The 22,836-nt window shown below is 40.2% G+C and overlaps 1 protein-coding gene across 1 annotated transcript in view; it reads left to right on the top strand.

Annotated features, from left to right (window-relative positions):
• The window catches only part of LOC141084975 (uncharacterized), a 29,866-nt gene extending 9,683 nt beyond the window's left edge, over window positions 1–20,183 (top strand). Inside the window, exons 2-8 of the mRNA XM_073569903.1 lie at window positions 2,125–2,490; window positions 4,768–5,127; window positions 7,119–7,412; window positions 8,347–8,443; window positions 13,146–13,179; window positions 18,721–18,798; window positions 20,115–20,183. Of these exons, the coding sequence (XP_073426004.1) occupies window positions 2,125–2,490; window positions 4,768–5,127; window positions 7,119–7,412; window positions 8,347–8,443; window positions 13,146–13,179; window positions 18,721–18,798; window positions 20,115–20,183 (1,298 nt within the window). The remainder of the gene's footprint in view (window positions 1–2,124; window positions 2,491–4,767; window positions 5,128–7,118; window positions 7,413–8,346; window positions 8,444–13,145; window positions 13,180–18,720; window positions 18,799–20,114) is intronic.
• Window positions 20,184–22,836: the final 2,653 nt, after the last annotated feature.

Below are 22,836 nucleotides of genomic sequence, written 5' to 3'. Positions count from 1 at the left end.
CTCAGAAGAACCGTGCAAGTCTTTAGTGAGAGGAATGATTGCTCAAACCAGATCACTAATGCTCGATGATTCCACCGCTCTGCCAACAAATGTCAGGGATATGGAGAATGTTAACCTTTGGCCGCACACGGCTATCACATGTGCAGGGGGGCTTATCCTAGTTATCCCACCACTGCCACCAAATGTGATGAAAACGGCAAGCTAGTCTTGCTCTAACAATTTACCACAGGGGCTTATTGGAGTTATCCCACTGCTCTCCGCTATATGTCATGAACTGCAGGGATTTATGTATATCCCACTTTTCAGTTCCACTTCGGAACTTGCAGCTCTCTGGCTCCCCCTTACCCTCAGGTCAGTCAGGGAACTGCACCTAGGATAATAAGTCGCCGGATGGGCCACGTGATGTACACTGGCTATTAGGCATGCAACAGCAAGGGAATTTTAAATTCTTTGGCCGCAGCCACACAATCAGCTTATAAAACCCACTCCATCTCTGCCAGCACTACCCACCTAGCAAAAACACACTTCGCTGCCACCAGCTTCCATTTTCTCTATCAATATTTAAAATTAGTAAAGGGGTATGAAGCCAACCCAAATTAGTAGCGCAATAACTTCAGGCATGTAAAAGTTCAGTATAGAGCATGGAGACGGAACTAATAATTTTATATTTTACTTCCAAAAGATAGGCAGTGTTTACAGAGATATGATAAGATTTTACAATATGAGACAATTAATATATGTACAATGCACATACAAATAAAAGGGGATTAAGAGAAGAAATAAAACTCATGTATTGCTTAGATTATCTTAGGCAGAACTATGCTGGTAGGAGGAGCCAAATGTCACAATGCATTGAGGGGTCTGAATGCAGCAGTTTCCCAGGCTAGAATGAGGGCTGTCCTGTGTGAAAGTGACTTATTCCCTTGGGCTTGTGACATTATTAAAGGGGCTGGCTTGTGACAGTCCTCCCCTAGCTCAGAGTTCTGGTTCTGAAACTTTATAACGATCATAACTGCGCTTGAGAACCTAGCAGAATATAGGCAAAACCCTCATTCGTCTTATATTGAAATTAGCTTTCCAATGATTCCAAACTCGGACTAGTTATTCCACTTGGTTCAGGAGAAATCCATTTCTCCGGTTCTGTTAGCACTGGAACCGGGAAAAACACGGGCTATGAAGTTTAGTCGGCGCACGTCCCAGATATGTAGTTTTATATTTTTCTATCACAACCTCACATCGCTTTATGACCAAATGATTAGATTCCCATTGTTGTCTATGAGAAGTCCTCACTTGGTGGAAAGTCAAAGAAGCTCCCTGCTGTGAGGAGGGAAATCACTCGCTGGTGTCTCAGGTTACACTGAGTGTGTGTGCAGGCTGAGGGGGGAAGCAAAGGGGGTGGACAGTGTCAGACTGTAAGTGAGCAGAAATTTGCAGGCATTACAAGCAAAAGGAAAAGAACAGGGGGGGCCCAACTCTCACCACTGGTATAGCAGAGTTCAGTATGTGAATAGAAGATTCTGGAAATAGGGAAAAATACATGATACTTTACATTACTTTACATTATCGTTACAGCTCATTTGTAACATTGAAATTCTATGATTTGCATCCCTGTGTTGCACATGTGCAGTGATTTTCCATGCTGGGGTAACTAGAGACAAGAGAACTGTAAAATTCTGGTCTTGTATCCAGTGGTGAACTCCGAACACAGACATCTCCTGAAAATCCGTTTTACAGTTCGGGAGTTCAGAGACAGAGAAAGATTTTCCAGCTCCAAGTTTGGGCTCCCAATGATTTCAGTGGGATTTGGCTTCAGGTTCAAGTTGTTCAAATTCGGGTACAGCTCTGGTACCCAACAAAACTTTGGACTAAAGTGCGGTTGGGTACCAGAACCCAAATTTCCATGGGTCTGCTCATCCCTGGTGATAACTCATGATGTAAGATATGGCCGCACAAATGAACACTGGATCATTAAAGGGTTTAAAGATGAGAGTCGAAGTGCTTGTCTTTCTTTGAAAAGCCCAAATGGGTCATGAGCTGATTTGGTTAAAGAATAAAATTTCACTTTTCTGGCAATTTTAGGTTTGTTTAAATTATAATTAATTTCCCAACTTAATTTCTCTCCAGGTTATTTTGTGTTTTCACAACAAATTAACTGGACATTAACAGTACCGGAATCCATAAATGTATCAATAAATTCCACTGTGGAGATTCCCTGCAGCAGCAATGTTCCAGATAACCTTGGAAATTTTCTTCTGATCTGGTATATGGTGGACATATATGGAAGCAACCATCATCAACAAGTTTATAACAGTCAGGACTCCAGTGGGGTCAATAAGGAGTACAGAAATCGGACTTCCCTTGTAGGCAGTGGAATAGACTGCTCGCTGAGAATCAGCAATGTGAAACACACGGCGTGGTTCTTCCCAGAAATAACGATAAACTCTACTAAGTTAAGCAATGAGCAAACGCCAGTCAGGATTAATGTTACAGGTACATACATGGCTTACTGTATGGAATAGACTGTCCATAGACAGAAAATGACAAAGTGTTTCAATTAAGCTTTTGTATAACATGTATATTTTAAAAAAATGCTTTATTTATTTTATGCTTAGTTAGTTTATTTTATATCACAACTTGTTCTAAAAATTACATTTTTTGTCATTATCCCGCTAGTGGCATAAGCTGATTAATATCTGAATTTTAATCATCTGACTTTTAAGCGCTGCTCTCATATTTTAGAATTTTTTTAGAATTTTTGTATCCAAGATGATTTGGTGATAACTTTGGAGGCTTTTCACAAATCTTTACATTGAAAATTGCTGCTTATTTTTTCTATTGCCATCTACATCTTCCAAATATACAGAATGTGATTTTAAAGGCCCATATTACATGATAGAATAAAACTATTTAAACCAGATGATTTTAGGCAGCCCAGATGACCATCAGATGTAAATGGGTTCCTGATATCTGCTTTATCCCCTTCACGCCACGGCCAACTTCCATGTTTGTGTTTTTTCTGCCTCTTCTTCCCAGAGAAATAACATTTTTTTTTATTTTTCTGTCTATATAGACATGTGAGGGCTTCTTTTTTTTTGGGACGAGTTGTATTATTGAATGAATTGAATTCATTTGGAAAACAGGGAAAAAAATCCCAAGTGCAGTGAAATTGTGAGGAAAGCACAATTCTAATAGTTTTTTGGGACTTGTTTTTAAGGAGTACATTTTGTGGTGAAAATGACCTCGCAGCATGATTCTGCTCTTAAGTTTGATTGTGGAGATACAAGTTTTTCATTATTTTAGTGGTGAAATAAACAATATGTTTTGAAATAAAAAAGTAAGGTTATGTCGCCATTTCGGAGACCCGTAACGCTTTCATTTTTAAGTCGATGGTGCTGTTTGATGGTTTATTTTTTGTGAGGCAAGACAATGTTTTTAGCAATTCCATTTAGGGATGGATATGACATTTTGATCTCTTGTTACAGCATTTTCTGTGGTATTGCAATGACCAAAACTATTGTAATTCTGTAATTCTTGATTTTTTTCCATTTATAGTGACTACTGATTTGGTTAGTTTTATATTTTGATAGATCTGACTTTTCTAAATGCAACTCCGCCATGTATGTGTATTTTGTTACTACCTTTATTTTTAATAGGGGAAAATGGGAGTATTTGAACCTTTATGTTTTTTCATAGTTTTTAAAGCTTTTTTCTTTGCTTTTCACTGTTCTTATTAGTCCCCTTAGGGGACATGATTCTGCAATCATGTGATCACTTGAACTATGTAGTTTGCTCTTGAGGAGTGGGCCAAAAAAACCTGTCAAGAGGAGCAGAAATCTCAATGACAGGTACAGGAATCATTTGATTGCAGTGATAGCCTCAAAAGGTTGTGCAACAAAATATTACGTTTATTTCTGTCCAAGCCTATTTCATGAGTTTTACCTTTTTAAAAATTCTATGGAGGCATGGTTGAAAAACAATGTTTGACTTTCATTTGTTCATTATCGTAGATTTTTTAGTTATTACTTTTGTCAGATTCAAGTTATTCCTGTGACCACTGTGGGTTTTTCTGTCATTAAACGAGGGGTGCCAGCAATTTTGACCACGTGTGTAGTAAAAATCACCTTTGAAGCCCAGCCACAGGAAGTGCTTTAAGGGAGCTCCATAGTGACAAACACAAAAGTCTTCAACTGATGCCAATCCATCAGCGACCAACGATCACGGGAGCACCGATGGATGTATGAAATAATGTATGGCTTGCTGTTAATGCCATTGTCAGCATTTGACTGCAACATTTCACAGTTTCACAACCATGAGCAGCGCTTTGCACCATTTGCTGTTGTTACGAGCTAATCCTGGCAGTAAAACATAGCCATTACCTACTGGGTATTGGACATGCTCGCCCTCAAGCTTGTACCCTACGTGTAAGGGCTTATACTCACTTGTGAGAGACTCGCGCGATTCTCGGGCGAGGCACTCTCATGAAAACCTGGGACTGCCGCCCGCACTCAGACGGGAGCGTGCGGCTACATCTATTTCTATGCAGCCGCACATTCCGGTCCGAGTGCCTGCGACAGTTCTAGGTTTTCATGCGAGAGACGCGCACGAGAATTGTGTGAGTCTCTCGCAAGTGAGTATGAGCCCTAAGGCGGAGGTCTTTAAGGAGTTAAAGATGTGTTGCAATTTGAAGATACAGGAGCTAGACAAATGGGTCTAGAGAAAATAAAAAAAAAACTCTCTAAATTAATATCACATTTTTCTCATCGGCAGGTTGTTTCCACAGATCATCTTGCAGTGACTGGAACTTCAGATTTCCTAGAACCATCAAAGCTTTAAGGGGTTCATGTCTGGTGATTCCTTGCACTTTAACCCATCCAACTGAAGTCAACGATTTCAACTTACTTTGGTTCTTTGGAACCTCTACCAGAGACATAGTGGTATATAATAATAAATCACGTGATAAGGTAGACAGGGGATACAAAGGACGCACATCCCTGGTTCAGATGAGAAGAAGGAGCTGCTCATTGAGGATAAATAATGTTCAAAATGAGGGACAATATTATCCAGGAATAAGCAGGGTTCTAAACGCCTGCAACCTTGACGGAAGAGTCTGCACAGTAAGCGTCTCAGGTGGGATGGATGATAATTGAAATAGACAACATGTACAGATTCGGAGTTAAGAGTAAAAAATGAGTTAACTTGGAAATATAATAATTATTTACATTATTGATTGGAAATGGTCATGATAAATTTGAAAATTTTTTGAGAATTCTGCTTGAAAAGTTAGTTTTGAACGATAAAAACAAAAAAAAGGGAAACAATGCGGGGTGGAGTTGGAGCTGTAGAAAGCATTGGTAATGAATAACATACATGGAATATTTCCAAAACTTTTGTCCTTAAGGAATTAATTTTTCCTTTAAAAAATATTGACATGCTAGAACTAAAATAATCTGTATGGGAATTGTTGCTGAAATATATTTTTTTTACCTCTTTCAACCCTGGGCGATTTTCTGTTTTTCATTTTTGTTTTTTCCTCCCCTTCTTCAAAGAGCCATAACTTTTTCTTCCAGCCATATAGCCATATGAAAGCTTGTTTTTTTGTACTTTTAAACAACATCATTCATTCTGCCACACAGTGTACTGGAAAATGGGAAAAAAAATTCCAAGTGCAAAAAAAGTTTAATTCCACAAAGGTGTTTTTTTTTAATTTGCCATATTCAATATATGATAAAACTGACCTGGTAATATGATTCCTCAAGTCAGTATGAGGATGCAGATTCCAAGCACGTATCATTTTTTTTATTTACCGTGATTGGTGAAAAAAATCAGAAATTTGTAGAAAAAAAACCTTTTGTCTCTATTTCCTGAGACCCATAACATTCTCAGTTTTCTAATTCTGGGGTTAATTGAAGGCTTATCTTTTGTACCCTGAGATGACGTATTTACTGATACCATTTTGGGGCATTGCTGCAGTTTATTGCAAGGTCGCGCGACCAAAAAAAGTGTAATTCTGGTATTTTGATTAATTTTCTCATTGCGTTACTGCCAATTGGATTAATTTATTTTAGATTTTCATAAGTCGAACATTTCTGAATGCAGCAATGCCAAATATTCGCATTTAAAAAATGTTTTAATTGTTTCATTTTTAATGGGGCAAAACGGAGGAGATTTGATCTTTTGTGTTTTTTCATTTATTTAAAATTTTTTTAAAACTTTTTTTACTTTTTAGGAGACATGAAGCTGCGATCATCCAATTGCCTGTTCTATACATAGCAGAAATCACAGGAGGATCATGATTAAATGAGCCATCAAGCGCCAGAAGTGATGAGGGCTCATCATGTGAGCCCGCATCAAAGGTAGAGACATGGCCGATGACATACATGTATGTCAACGATCTGGAAGAGGGTTAAAGGTTTAATAGCCTTGGAATTTATCGATTGGCAATCTCTAAAGATTGTTTGTCTGATAGAGATGATTTGAATTAAATTTATATCATATCTTTAGGAATTCAGTCAACCCGGTTTTCAACGTACTTCCCGTAAATCCTCAAAAGTGACTCATGCCAATTTAAACCTTGCAAAACGCTAAAGATTTACAACAACCAGCAAAGGTTTGCATGACCTCAGGAACGACTGGGCAGGCTTCTCAATGATGTCTTGCAGCTATCATTTCATATGGTGTAGCACAATCAGTCAGGAGGTATTGTCGTAACCATTATAAAAGCTGAGGCAATGAATGCAGCAGCCATTTTTGGATGATTCTGGAAAGTGAGAGGACATCGCAGGTCAAAGAAAAGCCATAAAGATAGGGAGATAAGGCCCTAAAACACTTGCACTGTTCAGATAGATTCTGAAAGCATGACAAAAAGATGAAGAAAAGAGTGTCACAAATTTTTTCCAGACATGTGGAGGCTTTGATTTATTTCGATTTGCCGCAAAATCAAATTTCTTGTGATAATTTAGAGAATCTTGCAAATTCTAATGTCTAAAGATGTGATCATTTCTGATGTCTAGGTTTGACAAATTACTCCAACTCTTAATGTACATAGATTATTGAAAAAAGAAATTAGCAAAAATAGATACATTTTTTGAAGGTTGACATACTTCACTCCTTCTCTTTAGATTTTCCCCTGAAGCCAGTAATAAAAGGTGCTGAAACCCTTATAGAGGGTACAAAGGTCAACATAACTTGTGCCGTAAATCATACTTGTGTCTCAAGTCCTCCAACATTAACATGGAACATGCAAAACTATCAAGCTATCACACAATTCATAAATCGGTCTCAAGGTAATTGGGAAGTGAAATCTGCAATGCTATATTCTCCCTCCTTGAAGGACAATAACCGTTCCCTGGAGTGCAATGCAGCTTTCCAAAATGGCCCCAAATCTATGCAAAGTGTAACCCTGCATATTGAAGGTAAGTGACCATTTATCTGCTGCTGTAAAGATTTAGTCTGTTAACCCTTGATGATTAACCTATTGATACATACACAGTAACTTCACAATGTTCCCACAACTTCTTGGTATTAGAGCATGTGTAAAACAAACCAAGACTCCAGCTGTAAGATCAGAACCCTGACTGCCATGATAATCCATCAATATGACATATTTTTCAATTTTTTAATTTTTGGTATAGTGGTTTCAATGCAAAGAGAATGCGCCTCTAATATGCAGCTCCTCCTAGTTGCAAAATTTTTTGCAGAGATGTTAGAGTTGCGTCAGACATTTTGACTGATCACGTTAATTTTTTTTCACTGAAATGGCAGATAAGAATTAAAAAGAAAAATTGAACAATTCTTAACCTCGCATTCACCATTTTGACATTTTGAATTATTTTTAGAGAAAAAATGGCAACAAATGACACAAAACTAAAAAGATATTTGAATGCAAAAAATTAAGTATTAATCAGGCTCTATATCTCTTTGGTACTCCGTATAAAAAATGATAATCTGCACTCCTCAGTCCTCCCTTCTCACCAATCTTCTCACTGCCGCGACTATTGACTTTCTGGGTTACTTCATGCTAGTCCAAGACTTCCGACCCTGATGAGCCCCATTACAGTTCTACACATGCACAAGCAAGTCATGGCACACATTTTGATGCCATGATATTACACACGCTGGTATAGAACCATCGTGGCTTCATCACAGCCCAAAGGCCCAGGAATTCAGCACTCGCGGTGGCGATCAGAAGATGTGATGAGGACTAGACGGGTGACGATGAAGAGCCAAGGGGTGAAGAAGTGATTGGAAGGGATTTTTTTATTTTCTATTTATGGTCAAGGTCTAAAACCGAAATGTCATAAAAACAAATTGTTAATTTAATATTTTAATATTTTTCTCTTTCTTCAGCTTCAGCAGGACCATCAGTGCCAGTGATCACAATTATTGCACTGGCTGGAGTTGCCTTTCTTCTTTTGCTTTTATTACTTGTCTTCTTTTATAAGAGGTATTGTATAACATTGATAACCAATATAACTAAAAGGACATTAAGACTTTAAAGGTTATTCTTATCTTTGTCTTTGATGACCGAGATGGGAATGATTGTAGTAGGACCCAGCCACCAGAGAAGGAGATAAAATAGTTTAACATTTAATAGCTCCAACAGAAATAAAAGGGAACATATAGAGAAAGAAATGCACATAAAAGAACAAGGAACAATCAAAATCATGTTTTAATAACAAAATTATGTAAAAAAATACAAGTATTATAATGCAAAGCAAAAGGTAATTGACAGTGAGAGGTACTAAAAGAGTGGAACCTCATGTCAGAGGAAAAAATTCCCCCGGAAGATGGAAGAAGGCACTCCAGCTGAAACGCACGTAGAGGTGATGGCATCGTAGGTCTGAGGTACCTACTTACCATCTTTATGTTCTTTCTTTGGCCTTATCTCCTTTTCACACTGATCTAACATTTACCCAGTACATAGATATATTCATGTGATTATAAATAGGCAATCTGAACTTACCTCTTTTTTCCTCTGACCTGCGGTTCCACTCGTTAGGTAAATCTCACTGTCAATTACCTTTTGTTTTGGATTATAATACCTGTATTTTTTAATGTACTTTTGTTAACAAAACCTGATTTTGATTATTCTTGGCTCTTGTCACGATCCAGGTTGGATCTGACAGAGTAAATGCACAAAGTAACCTTTTTTTTCCCTTGGCTGTGTGCCGAGGGTGGTTTTGCCCCCCGGTGGCCATTAGGGTCATTGCAATGTGGTGATTTCAGTTGTAGTTTTCCCCCGGTGGCTATTAGGGTCATTACACTTTGGTTACCTTAGTTTGTGCACGTAATTAGGTATTAGGTGCGGTAGCTCTATAAGAGAGTATCAAGTGTGTTAATCACTGTTGGTGATAAAGTATTCATTTGCAAGCAAGCCTGGGCAAAGGATGGAGCAAAAGGAGAGTCACGGGCAGCTCAGTGAGATTCCTGGAGTGTCAGCTATGGTGTCTGCAAGGAGTGCTTGCATGGCGTGGTGGAGTCACAGTTATGGTGTCAGCAAGGAGTTCGTGCATGCATTGGTGGAGTGGCAGCTGCGGTGTAGAGCTGCACTCAAAATGCGGGACTTGGTTGCTGAGAGCTGGACTCAAGCATGCTGGACTTTTTGGCAGAAAAGCTGGACTCATTTGCTGGACTCTGGTTCTGGACAGCTGCACGCAGGTGTGGACTCTCTTTGCTCCAAGGCTGCACTATGATGCTGAGAAGGTCCGTTTCTGGACAGCGCACCCAGATGTCGGACACGGTGGAGGAAAAGATGCACACAGGTGGTGTGCTCTGTTGCTGGGAGCGTAAGCAGCAGAGCAAAGCTAAGTGGTGCTCCCCTGTTTTGTCACTTTTCCTTATGTGTGTTTAGTGCAGTGTGTTTAGTGCAGTGGTGGGATTAGTTTCCGCACTGACCAATTCCCTAATGAGGGTTTAGGTGCAGGGCGAGCCAGGGTTTTGAGGTTCCTGATCGTCGCCCGGTGCGGAACCGGCCTAGGGAACGTTAGGAGTGCAGAGACACTGACTCAGGGGAGTGCAGGAGGTCTCCACTTCCCCGTTTCCCTGTCGCAGGGCCACCATTGTTATTGTTACCCAGGTTTTCCCTTTTCCCTTTGTCTTATTGTATTAATTACCGGTCTGCGGGCCGCGTCACATAGGACAATTACACGTGCCGTGTCCTGTTGTATCAGTTACCGGCCTGCTGGCCGTGTCACTCAGGACGGGGCACGTGACAGCTCTTTTATGTGCATTTCTTTCTCTATATGCTTCACATGTTTCATTGCACTGGACCTTTTGATTTATTCCCCGTATGTGGACACAAGTGTCTACTATTTACTTGACACTGTGCATTGTTATCGATATTTGATTTAAAGAAATAAAAGAGAGTTACTTAATTCTGTGGAGCATCTTGGCTCCAATGACTTGTTCTAATAGTGTTTACTTTCAGTAAAAAGGTAAATTCCCATTTTTTACAATTTGAGGCTTGTTTTTTAATGGTTGAGTTGCACGTTTGATTGGCACAAATCATTTTATCATGTGATGCACCGGAAAGTGGGAGAAAAAGTCCATGTGCATTGAAATTGCAAAAAAAATAGCAATTCCCCAATTGTTTTGGGTTTTTTGACTTTTTCATTTACTATGTTTGCTGCATTAACCTAGCAATATAATTTTCCAGGTCATCACGAGAATGCAGATACCAAACATGAATACCGCCTTTTTGCGACAGACCAGAGCCCCGGCATTTCCATGGTTTCCTGTGTGTGCGATGGTTCCGGTAAAAATGCCCGGTGGTTGCTGGCCAGTACTGCAGATGTCTCTGGTGCCCAGCGGTGCTGCGTGTGTATCCAGTGCTGCCCAGGGCTCTCCGTCATTTTGCGACAGGCCAGAGCCCCGGCATTTCCTCGGTTCCTTGTGTGCGCGATGGTTCCGGTAAAAAATGGCCACCGGCGCATGTGCAGATGTTATCTCAGGACCAAGATCTCGAGAGATGAGATTTCAGTTCTGAGACACCCGCAGCACCGGCCAGCAACCGCCGAACACCCGGACACCCCCTGATCACGGCCTATGGTAAGGCATGTACGCTTTACAAGTTGCACCCACATTTTCCCCCCCAAATTTCGGGGGGAAAAGTGCGTCTTACAAAGTGAAAAATACGGTAGTTCTTTTTTTAATTAAGTGGTGAAAATAATTTCAGAAATTTGTGTAGCCATCTTCCGAGATCAGTAACATTTTCAATTTTTGGGATCTGGGGTTGTGTGAGGGCTTATATTTTTTACTCTCAGTAGAAGTTTTTACTGTTACCATTTTGGACTATATATGATGCTTTGATCACTTGATATTGCATTTTATCGTAATATTGCAGCGGCAAAAAACCTTACTTCTGGCATTTCACTTTTTATTTCTTGTTATGTCATTTACTGATCAGATTAATCTATTTTACATTTTTATGGATCAGACTTTTACAAATGCAGCAATATCAAATATGTGTATTTTCTTATTCTTTGCAAATTGTTTTACTTTTAATGGGGTAAAAAGGAGGTGATTTGAACTTTTGGATTTTTTTTATTTTTTGTCATATTTTGAAAAATATTTTCTTGTCACTTTTTACTGTATTTAATAGTCCCCTTAGGGGACTTGAAGCTGTGATCATCTGACAGCTTGTGCTATGCATAGTATTGCATCAGCATTGCTATGCATAGTGAAAATCACAATCTTCTATGAACACCAGCTATTGGCTTGATTTCACAGGAGAATTGTCATGACAAACATAGGAGTCTGTAGAAGACCCCCAGCTGTCATGGGAACACATAATTGCCTTTGATCATGTCACAGGCACGACAAAGGGCATGTGAAATGATGCGCCACCCCCCCCCGCCACTATCAGAGTTTGATAACTGCACCTAACAGGTTAACAAGTGAGGACAGAGCTAATCAGCCATCATCAGCAGGGAAAGATGGGGGCTCAGATTGTGAGCAGCATCAAAGATAGAGACAAGACATATGACGTAAATGTATGTCGTGAAGGGGTTAAAGAGGATCTGCCATCAAGCCAAAAGTGTCCATTTTTTGTTTTATTCTTGCTGCTCCCCTGAATAATCTGTTGCTTTTTTTACTCTGTTTTTTAAATACATCATACTGTTCCAGATACATGGGTGTTTTGATTTGCTGCAAATTTTTGTGGTTTTCATTTAGGGGATGTGGTGCACTGGATTCTTGGGGGAGGAGGGAAGATCATATTTAGGCTGCTCTGCAGTACTTCCAAACCATAAAAATTAGCACTAAATATAAAGCCTTTGTCTCTAGAACCATTTGGTGGATATAAACAAAACAAAACAAAAATGGAATACTCAGTGATGCATTGGAAATAAAACAAGAGTAAAAACTGGCTTCTTTCGACCTGGTAATCAGTTTTGAATGTTAGCCATGATAAAAGTCAACCAGGGATAATGTTTCCTCTTTCTCATAGTCAGTCAACTTAATCTGCTTTTTTGCTTTTAAAAAAAATCCTTCCACAATTTGCTTTACTTAGTAAAAATCTTAAAACTTTATTTTTAACCAGTTATATAGTTTCCCTAAGGGTGCTTCTATTTTGCTTTGGTGGCCCCATCGGGCAACACGTCTAAATCCCCCGCAATATGGGATCCGGACGTATGCACCAGACTGTAATGATGCAGACAGAGCTAATGTTTGCTCTGACTTCCATCATTTTCGGGCATGTACATCTACTGAATATGCAAATTGCCTCTTCAGAGAAAAAGAGGACTTGAACTCTATGGCGCCACCTGTTGGTAGTAGCGATCTACTGAAGGCATCTACATCTACTGAGGGCACTCAGATGTAGTATATTGTGTGTGTCCACCTCCTGTAAGCATTTACTCCCGAAAATTATGCACTTCAGGCGCACATTCGCTCCGCCTGCATTGTTACAGTCCATGGCTCAGTTGGCGCATGCGTCCGGATCCTGTTTTGCAGCTATATCCCCCTACTTAACCTCTCTTCTCTACAAGGTTTTCAAAACTGAAATCGACCTCACTATCTTTTAAAATATATTCCAAAACTTTTTGTGTATTAGAAAAAATTATTTTATTATTTTTTCTCTCTCTGTATGCTGTCTGCCATTCCAAAATTGTGTATTATACTAAGCACAATTTTATGTTTTTTAATAGAAAGAAAATCTGTCAGACACAAGTAGTTAATGAGGTAGGTGCTATAAATTAGTCCTATTTCAGTATGAATGAAAAGTCCCCTCTAAAAGAAGGTCCATACTTCCGTTAAATAAGGCCCATGTTCAGTTCACAATACTTGTCCCGATTGGTGAGTTTTCTGATCTGAACTACCGTATATACTCAAGTATAAGCTCAGATTTTCAGCCCTTTTTTTAGGCTGAAAGTGCCCCTCTCAGCTTATACTTGAGTCATTGTCCCAGGGGTTCGGCGGGGGAGGGGGAGCGCAGCTGTAGCATCATACTCACTCCCTCCTGGTGCGGTCTCTGCACTTCCTTGCTTCTAAGATGGTCTCCAGCACCAGCAGCTCTTTCTGTGTTCAGCGGTCATAAGGTACCGCTCATTAACGTAATGAATATGCACACGACTCCACTCCCATAGGCGTGGAACGCATATTCATTACTTTAATGAGCTGTACACGTGACTGCTGAACACGGGAACAAGCTGCCAGTGTCGGAGACCATCACAGAAGTAGGGACGTGCAGAGACCGTGCCACGAGGGGGTGAGTATGAAGGGGAGGAAGGGGGGAGCCATGCGATATTCACCTGTCCCCGTTCCACTGCCATACTGTGCTGCCTTCCGCGTCCTCTGGCTGTGTTGTTTAGGTCAGAGGACGCAATGAGGTGTTTAGTGCGTGCCCTCTGCCTGTACAGTCACTGCAGAGACCCGGAAGACAGAGTGGCATGCGGAGGTGGAATGAGGACAGGTGAATAATGCAAGTGCCGGGGGCCTGAGCCAGTGGCGACAACATCACCTGGCCCCCAGAGCACGCCGATATCCCCACCTGCTCAGGACACTGGCACCTGGCCCCCAGAGACAAAAGGTGAGCATATCATTTTTTTAATCGCAACAGCAGCAGCATATGGGCATATTATTCTATGGAGCATCTTATGGGGCCATCAGCCTTTATGGAGCAGCATATGGGGCATATTATTCTATGGAACATCTTATGGGGCCACTATTAACCTTTGTGCAGAATTATATAGGGCATATTTTTTGTATGGAGCATCTTATGGGGCCCATCATGAACTTTATGGAGCAATATATGGGGTGTATTTTGTATGGAGCATTGTTGTGAATTCGCTTTCTGGCCTACCTCTGGTTACTAGTGAAAGTAGTGGAGCTGGTTCTCTTTCCGGGCTCCCTCTGGTGGCTACTGGAGGTAATGGAGCTGATCTAATTAACAGAGGCCTGCCACCTGTTGATGAGGAGGATGACTGGATATCTGGAGTTTCTGACTGGATTTAAGACAGCCGACTCCCTCTATCCCTGCTGGTGATTTTTTCCTGCCTCCTGAGGTCTTAGTTTCCAGCTCACTCCCTGCATGCTCAAGCTATGTGTTCTTTTGCTATTGCTCTCATTTGATTTGGTTTTGTCTATTTCAGTTTTGTGTGGCCAGCCAGCCCCGGCTGGGGCTGTGCTGAATTTCCCTCCTTATGTTACTATTTGTGACAGTTTGTTTTTGTCCCTTATTAGATTGGCCTCTTTTTGCTCTGCTTTCAGAAAATACCAGAGTTCTGTTATAGTGGGCGAAGTCTAGTGACTTCAGTATTTTTCTATCAGACAAGTTGGGCATTTTTTTCAGGGTTTTTTGCGTGATTGCAGATAGAGTCTTTCCTTTCCTGTCCTGTCTAGTTAGTGTGAGCCCCACCGTTTGCTCAGTCTATTTTCCTACCTGCATTTGTGTTTTCATCTTGTATCACTGACAATATATGTTTGGTGGCTATCTATTCCTTTGGGGTATGCTCTGGGGCAGATTAGATTTCCCCTTTCTTGCTTTAGGCTTATTTAGTTCTCCGGCTGTGTCGAGGCATCTAGGATCATCGTAGATACGCTCCACGGCTACTGCTAGTTGTGTGGATAGGATCAGGGGTCTACAATCCACTTAGTTACCACCCTATCTGGTTTTCTGTGGCTTGGCTTGGTCTTGTTTTCCTCCTCTGTGACCCAATCATAAGAGCATCTTATGGGGCCCATCATGAACTGATATGGGGCTCTTGATTCAATATGGATATGCAAAAATGTTTAACCTACTGATGTCTCAATTAATTTTATATTTATTGGTATCTATTTATATTTTTGAAATTTACCAGTAGCTGCTGCATTTTCCACCCTAGGCTTATACTCGAGTCAATACATTTTACCAGTTTTTTGTGGCAAAATTAGGGGCCTTGTCTTATACTCGGATCGGCTTATACTCGAGTATATACGGTAACTGTTCTTTAGGCACACATGAGGCCAATAGGTCAATCCCGCCGGTCACACTTGACATTGTAATCTGGGCAAAAAACAAATAGCTCGGTCTTATGTACTTAGCCTTAGTTTTTTTAGGCTAGTGAGTGAAGCAACTATGGACTATGGTTTCTTATAATTTGAGGGGTACAAAACAGCACTAAAAAGTTTGCAATACAATACCCCTTAATTAGGATCAGCTGCCGTGTGTTTCAGGTCTTTCCTGTGGTAGCACCTGGCATCCATCCAGAGCCAAATCTAACCCAAACATCAGGAGCTCTAGTGAACAGTTGGAAATTTGCAGGCTCTCCTTGGTCCATGGCACACTAGATCCATGATCCAGGCTTGAGCGTAACACATTATACAACAAACAGGATATTATATATTTAGTACAGACAAATATGGCCAGCTGTAGAATTTCTGAAATCCCTCACAAAATAAAATCAATGGCCCCGATGGGGTGTTGGCAAAAGCTTTGTGAGTTGTAGAATAATTAGTCGGTTAATGGTTAAAGAAGCACTCCACTCCTTAAAGTTTTTATCCTCTTAATATATTGCAATCACCATATTATATAGCATTACCTTTCTACCCATATAATTCTTCTCTTTTCTATTAGATCTTTAACTCCACATGATTTAAAACTGACTAGCTGAATCCTTCTCAGCTCTAAATAGAAACAAGAGGTCAATTTTCGCTGCACAAGTCAGGAATCACTGCAAAAGTCCCTGGTAGGGTTTAGGCCTCTTTCACACATCCGGTGTCATGGGTCCGGTGGCCTGCGGCGAATAGCCGGGCCGCCGGATCCGGCCTGCAGCGATGACACCGGATGTACATGCGGCGCCTGATGCGGCTTGGAGGACATTTAAAGGAGCCGCAGCACCGGGGGTCGAGAGAGCCAGCCGGAGAGAGATCGGGAGGCGAGAGAGCAGCCAGAGAGACAGCGGGGGATGAGAGAGCAGCCAAAGAGACAGTGGGGGACGAAAGAGCAGCCAGAGAGACAGTGGGGGATGAGAGAGCAGCCAGAGAGACAGAGGGGGACTACAGAGCCAGCCAAAGAAAGGTATGGAGCGTATGGAGAGAGAGAGAGAAGGGGAGGGGGAGAGAGAGAGAGATACGCGCCGGGCACTTGTGGGGTTAAAACTCATAGTGCCCGGGCATGCCCAGTTGAAAAAGCCGGTCCGGCGCTGCAAAAAAAGTTGCAGCCAACGTTTTTTGCAGATGCCGGACGGTGAATGTTTGCCGTATCCGGCAAAACCCGGAGGCGCCGCATGTCCATCCAGCATGATGCGGCGATCATTACATTCTATGTGAAAAAAACGGATCCAATTCCGGATCCGGTTTTCACAAATTTCCCCGCATCATGCTGGATTTAAAAAAACGGATGTGTGAAAGTAGCCTTAGGCGGGAGCAGCTGGGTCAGTAGTTGAAGGGGGGAATGATTAATGGAGGAACAAGAGACTTCCTGTTTCTATGCAGAGCAAAGAAAAGAGAGGCATTAACTAGGTAGAAGGTAAAATGAGCAATTGTAAGTACACAATGCTACATAATATGATGAATGTAATATATTAAGAGTTAAAAACTTTCATAGAAGTACTGCTCAAATAATCTGAAATATTACCTTCTGTGGTTTTCTTGAATATTAGAAAGGGTAATGATAACATAACTTACAGCAAAAGGTAGTGACTGGGTTTATGATAAATCCCTGGGTTTTAGAGCCTTGGCACAGAAACCCATGGGGGTGGAGAAGAGTATTTTCATAAGTATAAGCTAGGGTCTTGTAGCGTGGTGCAGGGAAGTAGTTGCAGGCGAGGCACTGGTCTTCTCCTGTAATTCCCCAGCGTGCTACATGAAAGAGTAGGTACTGGCTGGATATTGGTGTTGGTGCTGTGAGGGCCTTGCACCCAAGCAGGCCACCTGTCACGGATTGTGGTGCTGGCCATGACCATAGGTTTTCAAGCTTAATAAAGGAGACTCCCATTCCAACGCACAGTCTTTACTGGGCTGTAACATCACAAGGTTTATGTACAAGGGGTAATGGGTACAAAGTCTTATAGACATTTCCTTCACAGTGTAAGGCATATTCACACACACAGTATCATTCCACTGTAGTGTACTCCGGGGCTGGTGAAGCACTCTTCTTTGCCCTACCTCATCACAGCCTAGCTTCTCGGCACAGTTATAATCAGCAGGTCTCTCTACCTGCTCTGTTCACTTGCCCTATAAACAATCTCCACCCTCCATGGGCTAGTCCAAAACATTAACACATATCTTACCTTATTATCTACCTACAGTCACTACCTTATACTAGCAACATTAGATCCAGTTCCAGTAAAAGACATCTTCGAAGTGTTCAGATCCTGGAGATGTCACGTCAAGGCATGAAACAATTGTAAAATAAAGATAGTCCAGTTCAATGAACCGTGACTAGACTTTTATTCACAGAACTTGCATAGCAGAGGACAAGATCAGCTGTATAACTAAAATAAATATGACATCAGCATGTTTCGGTGAAAGGATAGCCCATCCTTACTCATGACTAAGGATTGCCTGTCACCAGAAATGTGTTGATTTCGCATTTCTGTTTGTTGTAACTTATACTACCTTTCTATGTCCTAAGCCCTAAACTATGTCTTATCCCATGCTTACCCTACACTCTACATATTGTATTACAGTTTACAACACAAAATATACCAAATACACACAACAAGATTGGTGTCTTCAGGGGACAGTTCAGTCCACACCCCTTGCACTCTCTAAGCAAGTCTTCCAGACCCTCTTTAACTACTAATATCTGATTTAGACTGCAGAACATGATTTCGTATTAAAGTATCTTTGGAAAAATGAATCCCGAAATGCTACCCTTATAGGAGTGAGAAAAAATGTTTCCAGTGCCAACTATTTGTCGTTACCAAGTACAACTTAAAGGAGTATTCAACCTCTTAAAGGGAACCTGTCACCAGGTGTTTTCCACCTAATCTGAGAGCAGAATTATGCGGATAGTGACCCTGATTTCAGAGATTTGACATTTATTGGGTTGCTTGCTGTAATTCCCTTTAAAGGATCAAACATTGACTCACAAAGTAGCACTAATTGGTGACATGAGGGATACTTTTTTATTTTTACAACTGAGGTATTATGGAAACTTTTCATGTACATCTTCACCTTCTGAAGATGGATCTTCTCAATGAGATTCAATGCTTTTCTTGGCGAATATACAGTAACTAAAATCTCACAATTTTATTCTTTTTAATGTGTAATATAATGCATATTAATTTTATTACACAGGTCGGACAAAGTCCACAACTCACATATGCGGAGCTGGAAAAGAAAGATGTGGCAAATGATTATTATGATACATTGAAGGTATTGCTATAAATCACAATCTACCATAGTATCTCCTTTATTCCTTACACAGACGTTTTCAATAACTCCACGCTTAATTTCAAAAGAAGATTCAAACTTTTGATTTAAGCCTGCTTTATGGGCTGCTCGAATTTTACAGTTACATCCAAATGATCCAAACACATTTGCCCATCAAAGTGCCTCTGTCACTGGTGACATTTCTGCCATTGGTTGAATGAATGGATGCTCATATAAAGAAGGCTGGCTGTTGTGCATTGTATACAAAGTTTAGAGGCAGCCAGGCAAAGAATTGATTGCCACTGTGTTGATAACTAGAGGAGAAAAAGAGCACCGTGTGTTGGGTCTGTGGGCCAACCATGTGTTTCCTGAGAAAAGTTTATTGACCAGTGGTAACAGAATGGCCACTTTGCTGAGATAAATACTTTTTTTTCCTATTCTTTAAACTATTAATGGGATATACAAGACAATTTTATTTTTTTCACATGTATCTATGAACTGACAGACAGGTAATGGCTATCTACTTGCCTGTTCTGCTCGGCACTGGCTCAGGGTGGTCAAAGAATGCTCCTGCCGACAATTCTGCTGCCTCAATTCAAGGGAGCATTTCTTCCTTTCCCAGCCAGCTCTATTGACCAGGGTGTGACTGCTGATGTCTTGCTGACTAATGTTTTCATATCAATTTTTTTCTGTATTTTTCATGGTAGGAACTCAAACTTCTCATATATGTGTGTTTTGTGGACCAAGTACTCAGCACAAAATCATATAGACATGTCCAGTCTTGATTCTTGGATCAAATTGCTGATGCAAATCTATGGGTGCTGGAAAAAAATCAAACAAAGATTGAATGACATCCATGTGATGTTTGGCAGTGTTTGATTTGAGAGGCTTGAGAAGCATTTTATTTATTTTTTTCGTCCAAGGTGACCAAACACTATTGGCAAAATCTAATACTGTGACCAACTCTGATGTAACTCTGATGAAAAACAGTGATGAAACTGATTTTTGTATGAAAGAAAAATTACTGATGTCATAAAGAAGCCTTATAGGGGTGATGTCAATAATATGCTGTCACACATGGGGCCAGCTGATAAGTCTTGATGATTATGGTGCTCATAAGAGCAATATGAATAAGGTCTTATTGGAGACTGAGGAGTTAAGTTTTTAGCTTATCACTGATGTTAGGGAAACTTCTTTTAACCATAACTTGCAAAATTCATACCGACCACTTCCAGTTGTAGTTGAATCACAACTTTCTTTTGTTCATTTGTTTATCTCTAAAGATTTTAATAAATTCATTTTTTTGGTCTTATTCACAGGTGGAAAATAGTAAAAAATCAACAATCGAAAATGAAGATCCTGACTATGAAAATGTTCAGAATTATTAATTTTTTTTTACAGATGCTAGTTAATGGGATTGATTTTTAGAGCATGTTGATATCATATGTAATCCCACAATTATTCTGGAATGGCCATATAAGTGGGACTGAGTGGTTATGAGTATCATTCCGAAACGCGTCAACCATAACAGGTCTCATGTGGGACGATTTTCCTTTGTCTTTGATTTTGCTATCACATGTTTTTATTGGATTCAAATAAAAGCCTTTTTTAACAAAGTGCTAGATTACTCTATCTGCACCTTTGTTTGGTCTGGACAGTAGATGTCAGAGCGCTTATCTGTTTGTTTGTAGTTTCTCCAAGGTCAGAGGCTCTGGAAATCAGATTTCATGCTTTGCATTGACGAGGAGCAACACCCCAAAACACTGTCTCCAATCTGAGATTTTGGTTTGGCTTTAATCCTAAATCATATTGCAAGGCTCGTTATAGAGTTGATATTGACTTTTAGGATCGCTACTTCCAACAGGTGGCCCTAGAGTTCTTATCCTCTTCTTCTATGAAGAGACAATTTGCAAATGTAATTTCCCAGAGGAGTGTGCGTGGCTTATAAATTACCTCATACATAGACAATGCTAAGGAGTCATTTTAAGGTGAAATTTGAGTTACGGGAAGAGACCCTTGATTAAATTTAGAAATAGGGAAATAGTAAAATGTCATAGAAGTCAGAAATTGCTTGATGTTTAGAGACTGATTCAAACCAAGGTCAAAAATTATGTAAATAGCAGTGGTAAATAAAATTGTATATGTTTGGCCCAGAATATTTATAGAAGAAGAAAAGAGAATACCAAAGATTTAGCATGGTACAATTATCAGACCCATCAGAGGGCAGATCAGCTGTCTGACCGTTGGACACCCTGCACGCGAAACTTTGTTGGTGACAGAGGACTTTGCGTTTCTTAAAATGTCAAGTTCCTCTATGAATATGGGAAAAAACAGACCTCTTAAAATGAACTTATCATTTTAAGGACCTCTGATTTGCCTGGCACTTTCCAATCACATTAAGTCTGGGGTCAATGATCAAACATTTAATAGATATGTTATATCCGTTTTGTGGACAAACCAACCAGCACATCTATATGAACTTGTTGGACAATCCAGTTAAAACCATGGAAGTTATGAAGTTGAACCCTTTATTTTGGATGGACTTTACAAAAGTGTATCTTTTATTAAACCAAAGTAGAATTTTTAAGGTCATATACTGATGTTGAATAGAAGAGCCTTGATGTTAGTCAATGGGCAAATTATTTCAAAAATGTTTGCGTAAAGTTTAGGTCAGGGTTTTGTTTAGCCCCTTATGTGTTTTTGGAGCTCACCGTCTGCATGTAGGCACAGTCATGCTGGGACTGGGAAGGAACGTCCCCCAACTTCATCACCATCTCTTCAAGTTTACAAGCAATGTGAATTAACATCTTGTTCAGATTAATAGAGTAAACCAAAAATTAGTAATGTTTGCCATACAAGGACTCTTAAGTTCCTCCTCCAGGAATAACCAAATTCCAAACTGGAATACCCCCAAACTGGACATTTGGAGACAAGTTTTATGTAGCTAAATTTAATTTAGAAATACAAACATCTTGGTGCTAACTTAAAAAACAACCATATACTAACCAACCAATCCCCAATGCTGTTCTTACTGCTGCCTGTATCGTCCTATGAGTTCATGGCTTCCACTTCTTGAGTAGTTGGTTGTGCTGACTGATGCAGTCAATCTGGAGCCACTGATTGACTGCAATGATAAAAATCCATCTCCGCCAGAAGAATCAGTTTTCTCACATTCATATTCAGATGGAAAATTACCCCTGTAGCCAGTCAATAGAAGCTTACTGTACTGATATGATGTTAAATAATGATATTTAATTATAGTGTTTTTTGGTGAAAACCAGCACAATTAACAGAAAACAATGAAGTATAATTAATAAAAAATATCAAACTGTGGTGCAAAACATGAAAATTAATTAGCAGTGGTTAATTACTTGTCAGAATCAATGTTGCATCCAAGTATGTGTAGTTCATGTTAATGAAGCAGAGGAGAGGAAATTAGTTTAAAGAAAAAGTTATACAATTCACAAAAAATTTCTTGACATACAATTAATATAAATGTAGGGTTTCTGACATTAGAACCAAATGGCTCAATGAAAAGTAACCAATCCACGTTGGATTGTCTTTTATTGGGCATTTAGCATGGACGGCATTGATAAATTAGTCATTGGACATCACTGAATCCACAGATGTATTCTGTATATGAATGCCCATCATGGAAAATACCATTGCATCATCCAAAGAAAGTCTATATCAGTGCATCATGGCTGACTCTTTAAACAGGGACATCGCATGGCTGAGAATATTGCACAAGCTTTTCCTTATCGTTGACTATTCCACCTTCTAAAGCTCTGACTTTAGTCTTGGGATATAGCTGCTGCCGTCTGATGGAGCCTCCATGAGGTAGAATGTATTTTTACAATGCATCAGTTCCGTAGACAACTATCAAAATTATAGTACAAACTACACCAATTGTAATAAATACTAAGGAGATAAGTGGGTCGCTCTCACACCCAGGGCAGTGGGGTACTCAGTACCAGGCCCGATGGTCCTCAATATGATGTCACGGTAGCTGGGGCCCGGCCCGTGGCCCTGGGCACCCAT

Source organism: Dendrobates tinctorius, unplaced genomic scaffold (assembly GCF_039654945.1).
Source record: "Dendrobates tinctorius isolate UK_male_01 unplaced genomic scaffold, ASM3965494v1 ptg000028l, whole genome shotgun sequence".
NCBI lineage: Eukaryota > Metazoa > Chordata > Amphibia > Anura > Dendrobatidae > Dendrobates > Dendrobates tinctorius.
Note: the sequence above shows the minus strand (reverse complement) of the source record. Positions and strands in the feature narration are given on the sequence as shown.